This window comes from Mycteria americana, unplaced genomic scaffold (assembly GCF_035582795.1).
Source record: "Mycteria americana isolate JAX WOST 10 ecotype Jacksonville Zoo and Gardens unplaced genomic scaffold, USCA_MyAme_1.0 Scaffold_111, whole genome shotgun sequence".
In the NCBI taxonomy this organism is placed as follows: Eukaryota; Metazoa; Chordata; class Aves; order Ciconiiformes; family Ciconiidae; genus Mycteria; species Mycteria americana.
In genome coordinates, this window is record NW_027445451.1 from 126777 (window position 1) to 141193 (window position 14417).

Here is a 14417-nt window from a genome sequence, read left to right on the forward strand (position 1 = left end):
ACTGAAGCACACACGAGCACAGGGCAGCTGGGAACAAGACCGATAGATAGACCAGCTCCCCACAGCCTGCACTGAGTGACAGTGAACCCTTTGCTACTCAGGTCTCACGATATAAAGGCTGAGGATTTCTAACTTTGAAGAAGACTCCCCAGGTAGGACAGGAGTATCAAAAAGAATATAAAGAAAATGAAAAAATGAAAGATTGTCATTTTATTCCTTGAAAAGTCTGTCCTAACTTCTTACTCCTTTTCACTTCTTCAACAGCCCCCCATGCCCAGAGGCAGCAAATGTCCAACAGCAGCTCCATCACCCAGTTCCTCCTCCTGGCATTTGCAGACATGCGGGAGCTGCAGCTCTTGCACTTCTGGCTCTTCCTGGGCATCTACCTGGCTGCCCTCCTGGGCAATGGCCTCATCATCACCGCCGTAGCCTGTGACCACCGCCTCCACACCCCCATGTATTTCTTCCTCCTCAACCTCTCTGTTCTTGACCTTGGATGCATCTCCACCACTGTCCCCAAATCCATGGCCAGTTCCTTGTGGGACACCAGGGCGATCTCCTACACAGGATGTGCTGCACAGGTCTTTTTCTTCCTCTTCTTGATGTCAGCTGAGTATTGTCTTCTCACGATCATGGCCTATGACCGCTACGTTGCCATCTGCAAACCCCTGCACTACGGGACCCTCCTGGACAGCAGAGCTTGTGTCCACATGGCAACAGCTGCCTGGGGCAGTGGGTTTCTCACTGCTGTGCTGCACACGGCCAACACATTTTCCATACCCCTCTGCCAAGGCAATGCCCTGGACCAGTTCTTCTGTGAAGTGCCCCAGATCCTCAAGCTCTCCTGCTCACACTCCTACCTCAGGGAAGTTGGGCTTATTGTCACCAGTTTTGTCCTTGCCCTTGGGTGTTTTGTTTTCATTGTGCTGTCCTATGTGCAGATCTTCAGGGCTGTGCTGAAGATCCCCTCTGAGCAGGGACAGCACAAAGCCTTTTCCACGTGCGTCCCTCACCTGGCCGTGGTCTCCCTGCTTGTCAGTACTAGCCTGTTTGCCTACCTGAAGCCCCCGTCCATCTCCTCTCCATCCATGGATCTGGTGGTGGCTGTTCTGTACTCGGTGGTGCCTCCAGCAGTGAACCCCCTCATCTACAGCTTGAGGAACCAGGAGCTCAAGGATGCCCTGAGAAAACAAATTCAATGCTTTCACCTTCAGCAGCAGTAAGCTGCCCATCTCTCCTCACTGGTTAATTATAGTTTTTCCCATGATGATCATGGTCATACAGGGATATTTGTATTCATCCTGCATCTCCAGAAGCGTGGCCTGGCTGTACCTACCTTTGGACAATGTGTCATCGCGGTGTCAGAGCTGGCTTCCTGAGGAGCATCTCTGTAATAAATGGTGTGTCCCCATGGCAGCTCCTGAAGGCTGGGCTCTTCTTTTTGCTGAAGTCAGGACTAGGCTCCAGGAACTGCACTCACCATGGCCTGTTGCTGAGCTTGGTTCTCAGTGGCCTCACGGGGAAAGGGCACTGGGAGATGTTTTGGGGAGTAAGGGATGGACTCAGCTCTCAGCTGTGGGTGCCAAATGGCACTGGAGATGGTGAACGGGCTCCAAATTGCCTGCCCAGGGCTCTCCCACATGCAGCAGAGCTGAATGGAAGCTGTCCAGCTTTCTGGAGGGGAAACTGCAGTCCCCAGGAGAGCAGAGGGCATCTACAAGGAAATTATGTGCCTGCTGGTGGCCATCCGAAAAGAAGGGACCATCCAAGGTGGAGTCACCCCAAGGCAAAGTGATATATTTAAGTATCCACAAGTAAACAAGGGCTCTGCCATCCCAGGGGAGTCTGTGGGGACCCAGCAAGATCAGCAAAAGGAGACTGGAGGGTGATTCATGTCTCCTTCAGTAAAAGCTTATGGATGCTTCAATGTGTACACTGGAAAATATCCTGAGTCATGAGAAATGCTCTGAGCTCCTTCCACAGCTTTAGACCCCTGGGAAGGAGCTTCTGGCAGTGCCCAGTCCAGATGGCCCTGACCAGCACAGCCAGTGTGGAGTCACTCCATGGTCCCACAGCCCACTTGCTCTGCAGAGCATCACTGCCAGCTTGGAGCCCTGTGCGGAGCACAAAGAAGGGGCTGGGAGCACCAGGCTGGCTCAGAGGAGGGATGGGGAGAGATCAGACGGGAGCTCACCAGGGCTGGAAATGTCCTCTGAGAGAAAAATGCTGGTGTTCAGCTACTCCAAGATAATACACAGAATCTGGGTATCCTAAAGCATGCTCACGATGCAGAGCCAGAAGTCCTTGCTGTCTTGGTGCTCCACCAGGCCTGGGAAGTGGCTGGAGGAGGATTGGTGTCCACCACTTGCCATCTCTTAGGGCCATCCTCCCCCAAGAAGGGTGGCATGGAAAGGAAGGCTGGGACCCTGTGTCAGGGCTTGCACTGAAGGCAGTATTGACCCAGAAGCCACATCGTTTTGCTGTGGTCCTTCAGTCCCTGTGACCAGCATGTGTCCTTGAGACAACCTTCCCCACCCTGTGTGTCAGCCCGTACCCCAAAAGCTACCCCAAGACAAAGCTGCTCTGCCAGTGTCCAGCTGTGACCACAGGAAGGACAAGAGCTCTCCTGGGTCCTCTGCAGGGCTCAGCATACAGAGGAGAACTTGGGAAACTGTAGACCATCCCCATGCCCTTGGAGGCCCTCAAGAAGAGTCCCTCAGGCCAAATATCCAGCCTGGCTTGTCGCTGCATGAACAGCCAGGAGAAGGTGCCCCGGGAGCCTCATTCCAGACCCCATCTCCTCATTCCAGCCCCAGCCCGAAGCCGGACACGGCTCTCCCCCTTGTCACTGTGGTTGTTGCAGAGACCCAAGAGACACCTGGGGGGGAAATGTTTGGTGGGCAGTGCCAACCCAGTGCTCCCAGCAGCTCCTTGGCAGCCAGCACAGCTCTCCATGGTCAGAACAGGACTTGCTGCTGCTCATGGGCTCGGGGGTGCTGCAGCCAATGGCACTGCCTGCTGGCAGCTCCCAGACTGAGGGCCGAGCTTTGGTACCCTGCAATGCAGCTCCTGCTGGGCTTTGAGCTGCTGGTCACAACCCTCTGGCCCTGGTTATTTGGTCAGCTCTCAGTCCACCTCACTTTCCCCTTATCTAACCGATACTTCATCAGCACATCCAGGAGGATGCTAGAGGAGACAGGCTGACAGCTCCCAAGATCCTCCTTCTTGCCCTTCTTCAAGGCAGGATTGACACTGGCTTCCTTCCACTCCTCAGGAACCTCTCCCAGTAACCATGACCTTTAAAAGAGAATCGAGAGTGGCCTCGCAGTGACATCGGCCAGTTCCCTCAGCACTCGTGGGTGCATCCCCTCAGTTCCCATAGGCTCAGCTATGTTCACTTTGTTTACATGTTCCCTAACCTGAGACTCCTGCACCAAGGGTAAGTCTTCCTTGCTCCAGATTTCCCCCTGGTCTCAGGGCCCTGTGGTGCCTGAAGGCCAGTCCTAGCAGGAACGACTGAGGTGAGGAAGACATTGACTGTCTGGGGATTTTCCATATGCTGGACCATATACCACGTACATTTTCCTTAGTCTTCTTTTCGCTCTTTATGTAGGTGTAAAAATTTTTTTTGTTGTCCGTCAGGTTGCTAGCCAGATTCAGCTCGAGTTGGGCTTTGCCTTTCCTAAGCCCATCTCTGCACGCTTGGGAAGTTATCGTCGATGTCCTCCAGAAGACTTCTGGGTGGGTTGTGCCTTGATCTCTTGCACCTCAGGCAAGGAATTGAACCAACCAAGGTGGTTCAATTCTAAGACCAGTAGAAAAAGAGTGACAACATGAGTCTTCTTCCACTGCCCTAAAGAAGGCCTCAACTCCTTCTTCCTGATCAAGCAGTCAACAACAGACACCCACTGAAAGGTCACCCATGTTGGTCTGCCTGCTAATCCCCACCCACCAGCTCTCGACAGGCTCATCATCTATCCCAAGGCAGAGCTCCAGGCTTTCCCACTGCAATTCCATTTAACTATGCTCTCCTCTTATTATTTATTAGCTGTCATGTCCTTTCATTCCTGTTGCTGTGACCTTGTTAGAGGCACCACAAGCCAGGTGAGCCATCTGCACACACACATCAACCTCTGACAGAGTGGAGCTTCACTCCAAATGGACCTCGAGAAACTCTGTTGTTTGACCAAGAGAAACCTCAAGAAGTTTTCCAAAGGGAAGGGATCTTCTCCTTCTGGTCTTCTGATGTTTTGCATCAGGGGGCAGAACCACCCTGTTGTACTGCTTTTGGGCTAGGGTGGAATTATTCTTCATCCCAGTAGCCCATATGGTGCCGTGATTTGGATTTCTGAACAAAACAGTGCTGATAACACAGCGATGCTTTAGTTACTGCTGAACGGTGCTTGCACTGCATCAAGGCCTTTTCTGCTTCTCATGCTACTCCACCAGCAAGTAGGCTGGGGGGGCACAAGAATTTGGGAGGGGACAGAGCTGACCCCAACTGACCAAAGGGATATTCCATACCATAGGATGTCATGAGTGAGTGAGCGGCTGTGTGGGACAGAGCTGTCTGCCAGGGTTAAAACACACCAGCCGTCCATCAAGGCAGGCTCAGACATGACTGGCTGAGGAGCAACCTCAAGGAGAAGGGTTTGGGCATTACTAGGAATGCCATAGCAGGCAGTGGTGCTACACAGGAATATGGCCATGAGCACATTGGGCTGCACTGGGAGGAGTGTGGCCACCTAGGCAAGGGGAGGTATTGTCCATCTTGACTCAACACTGCTGTGGCCACATCTGGAGTAGTGTGCCCCAGTGTGGGGGTCCACATTCTGGAGGAACGGGGAGGAACTGTTACGTGGGCAGAGAAAGTCTGCCAAGAGATGCTTTGTGGTGATGTGAGGAGAGTCTGAGAGACCAGGGCTTCTTTAGCCTGGTGAAGTGGAGGCTGAGGGAAGAATAGTGGTAGCTCGGGACAGCTTGAAAATTGCTTTCAGAGATGATGGCACTGTTTTTCGTAGTGGGAAACAGCATGAGAAAGGAAAACCACCAGAAGCTGCAGCTGTGGAGGTCCAGAGTGCACCTCAGGATAAAGAAATGTCATCCTGAAGGTAGTGCTGTGGTGCAAAAAGTCACCCAGAGGGAGTGTGGATCAGCCCATGGCTTTGTGTTTCAAGGAACAGCTGGCGAGGATGGAGAGACAGCAGCACAGGTAGGGACATACTGGGGTGAGAAGCAGGTGGGGAAGCACACTGGGTGTCTGCAGCCTGCAGGGAAACAGGCAGAGGCATGGGACAGTGTAGGAAGGCGTGTGGTGCAGATGGCCAAGGGCGCTGGCAAGGCTGAAAGGCCCTGACAGAACTTAGGTCTTTGTCCCTTGGCTATGGCTGATGTCCCTGCCACAAAGGCCTAAGAGGAGACACATCGTCCTCATGGTAATGGGGTCTCATTGCCTCCTCACACCCACCCCGGGGAGACTGGGAGGTGTCGTACCATTGTCCTTCACTTGGCATTGCACTCCCCACATCCCAAGGAAGAGCCCTGAGTCACACTGGAGGGACTGGATCTCCCTTCCCAGGGGCTGGGGGTCAGGGCACGGCCATCCTCTTTCATCCAACAAGCCAAGGGTTTCCTCAGCATCAGCATTGCCTGCACTTTGCCTTTGCCTGCCTGTCATCATGGCCTCCAATTACCTGCTCTAACGAGTCCCTTGGGAGGCTTTGTCAGTAATGGCCCTCAGAGGGGCCCATTAATGCTTCCAGGTACTTTGGGCTTTGCTTCTGACTTTGACTTCTTGAGAGGTTTCTTCAGTCTCTTCTCAGTACCTGAAGTTCATGGATTCAGCACCAAACATGCCATGGGGCTCATTAAAATACAGAAAGCCCTAATGAGCCATGTCTCTTCCATAACTTTCTTCAAGTCCTCAAGACTTGTACACCTAATTGGAGAGGTTTCAGTTAGGTAGCAAATGATGAAGATTTTAAGGAAGATTTCATAAAGGAGGATTTTTTATTTGAAGGATATTTTCTATCCTTCAGTTTATAGAAGAAGTGATAGCAGCATTCTACAATGGTTATTGATCCACAGGGTCTCCTGAAGGCATCTGGACAGGCAGGAGAAGCAGTCCCTGGAGGTCCAACACTGTAAGGACAACCTTACTCCTCACTTCCCCCACCCCACGACTTCCCTCATCGGCCACCTGGGACTTGTATCACTTTTCCTCACATCAGACTTCTCTACTGAGGGCTGCAGCTGGATGGTACAGCTCCTTTGCACCAGCTCCCGCCTGCTTTCCTTAGAGAACTGGCTGCACACAGGCACAGAAAGCTTTCTCTTCGTTGCCAAGAAACAAAAATTAAACATGATATAATTTAATAAAGTTTAAAAATGTCTCCTCAGCTGTATGCCAAGTCTAAGCAGCATCTGACGTGGCCCACCTTTCACAAGGGATTTCCGTACAAGAACATTTTGAGACAGAGACATAAGAAAGGATAGATATAAACACAATTAAGGTGTTGACTAAAGAGTTAATTAGACTTCTGAAAGATGGGGCAACTTTCTAAGTCCCTGAAGCTCAGAGCAGAAACCAGACAGTTGAGAGGCATCTGAAGTACCAAAGAGCAAGCGGTGGAGGAAACCTGAGAGCAATGGGAAGGGCATACATCCACATAGTCTACGGAAAAGATGTCCTTAGGCATGGCTACTGAATCAGGAGAGGTGGGAACACCTGAATGACGAGGGAGATGACATAATAGACAGAGGAATCGTAAATACATGTACAGGGGAAGATCAATAGTTCTTCTCCTGCCATTAGCACACTTCCAAGAAATTCCCATTCTGTCATGGTGGGAAAACATTGCCATTTCTTAAAAGTACTCAAATGATTCAGTTCAAGAAAATGAGCTGGTATGTTATTTTAAATGTAAACAAACAAAAACCCATGTGCACCTTTCCAGGCAGCTGGCCTGGCATTGGCGTCTATCAGAGAGGACCTGTGGCAGAGCAGAGCACCTTGCAAGCTGCAGGTGGAGGCTGGGCAGGGCTTCCCGGGGCATCTCCACTGGCACCGGGTGTCTGTGTCCCTGTACCTGAAGGCATTTGTGTCCTACATCCATTCCCAGTTATGGACACTTTCCTTTTCGAGAAAAGGAAATCCCCCTAAAGACTGAAATAAAGCTGAACAGGGCGTTGACACATTTCTTTGCTTTGGCTCTTTCTCTTCAGTTCTCCTTACTTTCATTTCTATTGACATTAACTGACATCTGACAGGCATTACAACAGGATTGTTTTGTGTCTTGCACAGAGCTGCTTGCCCCCAAACCCTTCCCTGCCCAGGACTCCTCAGTCTTTGCCCAGAGCAAGTCACACTGAGGTGTCAACCTCTCTTCACTGCTTGAGATGTTTTTTTTGGATGGTCACTGACAGCACATTCACACCCATCAACATCTGCTCTGGTCCAGTTAAAATAGGGCCCAACATCATCATAGGGTCATAAGAGAGCTGAGGTTGGAAGGGACCTCAGGAAGTCTGCAGTGCAACCTGTCAGAACCAGGGTCAGACCAAGTTGTTCAAGGCTTGATTCACTCTGAGTTGGAAAACCCCCAAGGACAGAGACTGCACAACCTCTCTGGGTGAGTTCCAGGACTTGCAAGAGCTCATGGGGAAAAAAAGCTTTCCTTATGTCCTGGCTGAACCTCTCCTCCTTCACCTTCCTCCCATTGTCTTTTGTCCTGCTACAATGTGCCATGGTGAAGAGCCTGGCTCTGCATTCTCCATGACCTCCTCATAGGTTCTGGCAGGATGGGGTGAGGCTCCCCGGCCTTCCCTTCTCTGGGCTGGACAAGCCCAGCTCCCTCAGCCTCTTCTCACAGGCAAAGTGCTCCAGTCCCTGGCTGTCCTGAGGGCCCTTTGCTAAACCCTCTCCAGCTTGCCAATATTTTCCTGAATTGGGGATGTGAATTCTGGATGGAACATTCCAGAGAATCCCTTCCCTCGGTATCCTGGCCGTGCTCCTGGTCATACAGCCCAGGACCCTGCTGGCCTCCCCTGCTGCCAGGGCACACGGCTGCCTCCTGTCCAGCTCCCTGCCCACCAAGACCTTTCCCACAGGGCTGCTCCCAGCCAGGCAGCCCCCAGCCTGTGCCATCACCACGGTGAGGCCCCTGCAGGGGCAGAAACTGCCATTTGTCCTTCTGGGGTTTCATGAGGTCTCTGCCAATATGTGCCCTCCTCCTCCTTGAACCCCTTCATTGAGCAGAGAGGCCTGGGAGACCTTTTCAGTAAAGACTCAGGCACAGAGGCATTGAGTGCCTCAGCCCCAGCATCAGTGTCTGCTGTTATTAAATCACCCTCCTCAGTCAGCAGCAGCCCTGCATTTCCCTTGTTCAGCCTTGGTCTCTAACACAGCCATTAAAGCTCTTCATTTCACTCTTGACTTTTCATGCAGGCATCAACTCCAGGTGACCTTTGCCTTTCCCAAAATCATAACTGCACAGCAAATGCAATGTACATAAATTCCTTGTCTGTACCTGTCCTTGCTGTCATCCCCTTGGCAGCTGCTTCATGGCCCCTGTCTGAGCCCTGTCCTGGGACATCCCAGCCCCGCGGCCCCACACATGGTCCACAGCCCCACTGTGCAGGCACAGCACAGGACAGGGTGCATTCAGGGTGGGGAACGGTCCCTCTGACATGATGCCCACAGCAGTCCTTGGGGCTTTGTCACCCCATGGCCTTCCTCTTAGGCAGCCTCCCCTAAGGTCCTGGAGAGGCCGTGTCAGCTGTGGGGATTCACAGCCAGCCATGCTCCAGGGCCTGCCAGGGTCTGGGCCAGGAGAGAGACCGGGCAGGGCTGGGCATTCCCCTGATACAGGCACTGAGCCCAGCATAAACCTGAGGTGAGCAGCCAGTACTGGAAACGGCTGGTGAGAGAGGCTGGGGGGTGATGACTGCCCTGGGTCACCTTCCTGGTCTGTCTATGCCACCAAGGGCACAGACCAGCCCCCTCTCTCCTGTCCTTTCATGTCCTGGATCCATTCCATGAGCTTAGACTCCATGTCACACACCTAATGGAGTGTGTCCTCAATCTGCATGGGCACACAGATCAGCTAACTTTTGCATTTTCTGGGCACTTCCCAGCCCAGCCCAGCCCCTCCTCGGATCTCCCCATCTCCCCTGCCCTCTCCCCAGCACAGCACAGCACAGCACAGCAGCCCAGGCTGGGCTGGCCCCATGGCAGTGCCCACCGCAGGGTGCTACAGAGCTCTGAGCACCCACAGCACAGCCCCAGCCCCTCTGAAGGGCACAGCAGCTCTTGGGGGGCAGAGGAGGGTCAGCCTCCCCATCAGCCCCAGGGCTGCAGCATGAGGAGACAGAGGCCAGTGTGTCCCTGTGTCCCCTGCTCTTGTCCCCAGGAGATCCCTGTTGCCAACTGCTGGCAGCCCCTCTGTGCCAGGCCCTCTCCCCAGCACAGGGCTCCTGCCCTGGGACTCCTCTGGCTGCTCCTGCTGCCCCAGTGACAGAGCAGCCTGTCCCAAGCTGCTGCATGCAGAAATAAGTTTCTCTGTGTCATCAATTACCCCTGGAACTAGAGAGTTGTGCCTTTGCTCTTCTGCAGGGATCATCCATGCCTCTAGAGAGCCTTTCCCCAGGGGACTGTGTCTGTGCTGGCCTGATCGCATGCTTCTGCCCCCTTCCCATGCTCCCTGCAGGGCCCCAAGCTGGTGGTGCTGCTCTGCAGAGCCAGCAGGCTGTGGTGCATGGGAGCCATGGGGAGACAGTCCCAGGAAGATCCCTGCTGATCATCACCATCTCCAGGGACACTGGCACCCACAAGTGAAAGCTCAGTCCAGGCCTCCTTCCCTAATTCATGACCCCAAGCCATCCTCCCCTCAGCCCATGGAGAACCGAAGCACAGCAGCATGGCCTCATGGGGGCAATTTTTCAGCCTGATCCTGACCTCTGCTTTGGAAGAAGAGCCCAACCTGCAGACAGTGGCACAGAGAAAACCTCCTTTTATTACAGAGACACGACATGGGAGGCCAGCTATACCGTGGTGCCAGACACATGTGCAAAGAGCTCTGGTTCAGACAGACTGGGTTCAGGCATTTAGAGAAGCAGAAGGGATGGAGATGTACCTGGGCAAATATGATTAGCACAGACATGATTATCAAAGTACAGGATGTACCCCACATAGATTGGAAATCACTTGTGAAGTGACATGTGAAGGGCTTATTGCTGCTGAAAGACTACTGATTGAATCAGCTTCTTCATTGCATCCTTGAGCTCCTGGTTCCTCATGCTGTAGATGAGGGGGTTCACTGCTGCAGGCACCACTGAGTACAGAACCGACACAACCACATCCAACGATGGGGAGTCTGAGGGGGGTTTCAGGTAGGCAACTATGCCAGTGCTGATAAACAGGGAGACAACAACCAGGTGGGGAAGACACGTGGAGAAGGCTTTGTGCTGCCCCTGCTCAGAGGGGATCCTCAGCACAGCCCTGAAGATCTGCACATAGGACAGCACAATGAAAACAAAACACCCAAAAGCTAAAGAGACACAAAACACAATAAGCCCAACTTCCCTGAGGTAGGAGTGTGAGCAGGAGAGCTTGAGGATCTGGGGGATTTCACAGAAGAACTGGTCCAGGGCATTGCCTTGGCAGAGGGGTATGGAAAACGTATTGGCCGTGAGCAGCACAGCAGTGAGAAACCCACTGCCCCAGGCAGCTGCTGCCATGTGGACACAAGCTCTGCTGCCCAGGAGGGTCCCGTAGTGCAGGGGTTTGCAGATGGCAATGTAGCGGTCATAGGCCATTACTGCGAGGAGATAATACTCTGCTGTGATCAAGAAGAGGAAGAAAAAGACTTGTGCAGCACATCCTGTGTAGGAGATGGCCCTGGTGTCCCACAGGGAACTGACCATGGATTTGGGGACAGTGGTAGAGATGGAGCCCAGGTCAATGAGGGAGAGGTTGAGGAGGAAGAAGTACATGGGGGTGTGGAGGTGGTGGTCCCAGGCTACGGCGGTGATGATGAGGCCGTTGCCCAGGAGGGCAGCCAGGTAGATGCCCAGGAAGAGCCAGAAGTGCAAGAGCTGCAGCTCCCGTTTGTCCGCAAAGGCCAGGAGGAGGAACTGGGTGATGGAGCTGCTGTTGGACATCTGCTACCTCAGGGCATGGGGGCCTGTCCTTAGAGGAAGATTCAATGAAGAGTTAGGGGAGACTTCTTTGAGGTCAATCACTAGACCTTTACCATGCTACACCCCACCACCACCCCCACCCCAATTCCTTCTCTAGGAGACTTTCCTTCAGCTCTGTGCCTGGAGCTCTGGGTGGTGCTGGTGAGCGTGTCCTGAGGAGAAGGGCCTCTGCCCACTGGCTGCTCAGGAGTCAGCCCTGCTCTGCGGCAGTGACTTCATGGGAACAGTGTGGGCAGGGGCCAGACCTGGTGTTCAGCTGTGTCAGATGAAACTGCTCCTAATGCAGAAGGGCCTGTCAGCATCAGCACTGCCAGTGCTAAGGATCCAGGATGGCAGAAGGCACTTTGAGAGGTTTTAGGGTTTTTTCAAGCTCCCTCCATCTCACCTGGGGAGTATTCTTCATTGTCAGAACCCCTCAGCATTTCTCTTGCACACAGGGAGAACCGAGTGAGTTCTGCGAGGCAAGAGTATTGCCTGTGGCACAGTGCAGAGTGAGGGAGCTGATCTGTCCCTCCGTCTTGTTCCCAGCTGGCCTGGGATTGCACCTTCATGAGATGGAGGGTGATCACACTCTTACCTTACCCTGAAAAACAACCAGACACTACTGAGAGCAGAGGGACCCACCACAGACCACGCAATGTCTCACCCTTTCTCAAGGTCTCAGCACCCCACTTCTAGCCAAGGACACACAGGGCTCATTTCACCAACCCAGCAGCATTTCCTCGGTTGTAGTATCTCTGCACTTCTCCATGGGGCTTTCAGATAAAACAGAGGTGCTCTGCACAGGTCTGCATCCTGGAGGGCAGCTCACAGCTTGGAGGGACACCCCAGGGAGATAGCCAATTGTCCTCCTAGTGCTGGCATCTCAGAAAGAGAAAATGGAGTCGTTCCCCAGCCCCACAGGCTGCTTTGCCCACAGCCCCACAGGTGAGAGGGAAGCTGGGACATCTGTTCCCATGGACACACCGGCATGAAGGGACCCACAAGATCAGTGTGGGACTCTGCAGCTGAAACTCCCATCCCCGGAGAGTCTGACAGCAAGAACAAGAGAAATTTAAAAGAGAGAAGTGGAGAAACCAGGCAAAGTCCAGTGAGGGTCTGGCCGAGAGAGGCCAGGGGAGAGGCAGCCGGGCACTCAGGGCAGCGTTACCCGTCCCCAGCTGTGCACAACACCTCCCAGACTGTGATAATGCCGGACAGTTGCCCTCAGCCCCATTGCTGGTCAGTGGGAAATGGGCCCGTGGCAGGAGGGATGGATGCCCTTCGCCTCTTCTGCTGGTCTGCTGGACACAGAGGTGCCTCCCAGCCTAGACCCCATGGCCGTGAGGGCTGAGGGCTGTGCTGGGTGGGAGAGGAGAGATGAAGGGGGTTGCTCGGGGAAGGCATCTGCAGTGCAGGGCTGGCCGGGAGGTGCCCATATCTCCCCTGCCACAGGCTTTCCATAAGCAGTTCCCTCCCTTCCTGCCCATCTCTGCTGCCTGCAGCTGTCCCAGCTGGGAGCTGTTTCTCTGGCCCCATGTCTCTTCCCTGCCAGTGCTCACAGAGCCCAGCCCAGCCCCTGTGTGCCCGGCTCTGCCCTGCAGCCACGCTGTGTGTGCAGGGGCTACAGAAGAGGTCATACAAACCCTGAGGAACCTGGAAAGGTGCTGCTGGTGCTACCTGTAGGCTGGCAGGGGATGAAGGCACTTGCTGAGGCTCCTAGTACACCTCAGGGTGACAGTGTAGAAGCCTCCTCCCCTTCTCTAAGCTGCACGGCTGTGTTTCCATCCAACCCAGGTGAGCCAGAGCAAAGTGGAAGCACAGATTCAGGAAAGCACAGACTCAAGCAGGAAACCCCTGCCATGACCGTACTCATGAAAAGTCCCCTCAGAAATGCTCTGGGCATGATCTGGAGCTGTGAGCAGCCCTGACCCACGCAGCAGAAGGACCCTGACCCACCAGCGGTCGCTCCTTCCACCCACAGCTTCTCCCCACAGCGCTGTGGGCAGCTCCCCGGGCAGGCTGAGTGCTGACCCTGGCAGGCGGCTGAATCCCTGCCCCAGCACGCAGCACCCTGGGGTGCAGGGACCCTGCTCTGAAGGACAGCCCTGGGCACTCCTGCCTGCACACCCGGCATCACACCCCTGTGGTCCTTCCTGGAAGAAGGCAGCCATCATGTCTTCTGCCTCTGAGGGCAGGGAATCCACATGACCATGTCCTCCTCCTCAACAGCAGAGAAGTTGTGAGAGCTCTCCTGAAAGATCCCAGAGGCTGTGGGATGTGCCACCTTTTGGAGATCTCGCCAGGAACTGCAGATGCATTGCCCTGCAGCCACAGACTTACCGTGTCGAGGGCTGTGAAGATTTCTCCCCCAGTGAGCTCTCAGCATCCTCCCAGCCCAGGCTGCCTTTAACCTCTCTCTGCCTCACTGCTCTCCCCTCGCTGCCTGCAGGCAGTGCCCTCAGCCCTGCTGCCCTTTGCAGAGGAACTGCTCCTGGGCAGAGCTGTCTCTCTGCAGCGCTGCCCGCTTGCCAGGAGCTCCCTCCATGCCAGGAGCCCAGCCCAGCTCAGCAGCAGAGGACCAGCCCAAGGCAGCACTTTCTCTGCTCCCCCCTCCCCTCCACTCCCGGCTCCCTCGAGGTGTCCCGGGGTCTCCAGGGCTGACAACTACTGAAAGGCAGCAGGGTCACTCCTGGGGAACACAGCTGGAAGCAGACTGAAGTCATCACTGCCTGTCCCTCTCTAAACACTAGACGGGCTGAGTCCTGCAGCGGGAATTGCTCTGCCAGGGAGTGCGGATCTGCAGGAGGTGCCAATGTTCCCCTCTGGAAACCCCTGTTCCTGTCCCATTGTCAGGCAGGGCACGTAGGCAGTGACAGGCAGGGCATCCTTTCCACCTGAGCAGGGCAGGGATTGAGCCAAGTCCAGGTAGGCATCTCAGCTCTCCTCAGTATTCCTGGAGGCCGGAGGGGGATTGGGCTTCTCCAGTACACCCCACAGACCCACAGAAGGTGGGATTCCACTTGCCTCAGCTCAGCTGCACAAAATCCCTGTGAGCTCCTTCTCTAAGCTGCCATGTCAATAGTGGAGACAGAGGCCAGGAGTGAGCTTGTCCAATGCAAACACCTGGTGACATTTGCGGTGCCAGAGGTGGTTCAGGACATGTGCAGGAGACTGCAAGCTCTAGTGGAGCAATTCTGAGAGACAGGGCAGCATCTGGGCACCATGTCTTGGAGGCT

At 54.3% G+C, this 14417-nt stretch overlaps 2 protein-coding genes across 2 annotated transcripts; one reads left to right on the forward strand and one right to left on the reverse strand.

Annotated features, from left to right (window-relative positions):
- The first annotated feature begins 287 nt into the window (after window positions 1–287).
- LOC142403125 (olfactory receptor 14J1-like) lies at window positions 288–1223 on the forward strand. The gene has a single exon (XM_075489290.1). The coding sequence runs from the start codon at window positions 288–290 to the stop codon at window positions 1221–1223; it is 936 nt and encodes a 311-aa protein (XP_075345405.1).
- A 9004-nt stretch (window positions 1224–10227) lies between these two features.
- LOC142403121 (olfactory receptor 14A16-like) lies at window positions 10228–11175 on the reverse strand. Its single transcript, XM_075489285.1, has one exon. The coding sequence runs from the start codon at window positions 11158–11160 to the stop codon at window positions 10228–10230; it is 933 nt and encodes a 310-aa protein (XP_075345400.1). The 5' UTR covers window positions 11161–11175.
- Between the last annotated feature and the right edge of the window lie 3242 nt (window positions 11176–14417).

Coding starts and splice junctions, on each gene's coding strand:
- LOC142403121 (XM_075489285.1), bottom strand. CDS start 11,160: ATGTCCAACAGCAGCTCCATCACCCAGTTCCTCCTCCTGGCCTTTGCG.
- LOC142403125 (XM_075489290.1), top strand. CDS start 288: ATGTCCAACAGCAGCTCCATCACCCAGTTCCTCCTCCTGGCATTTGCA.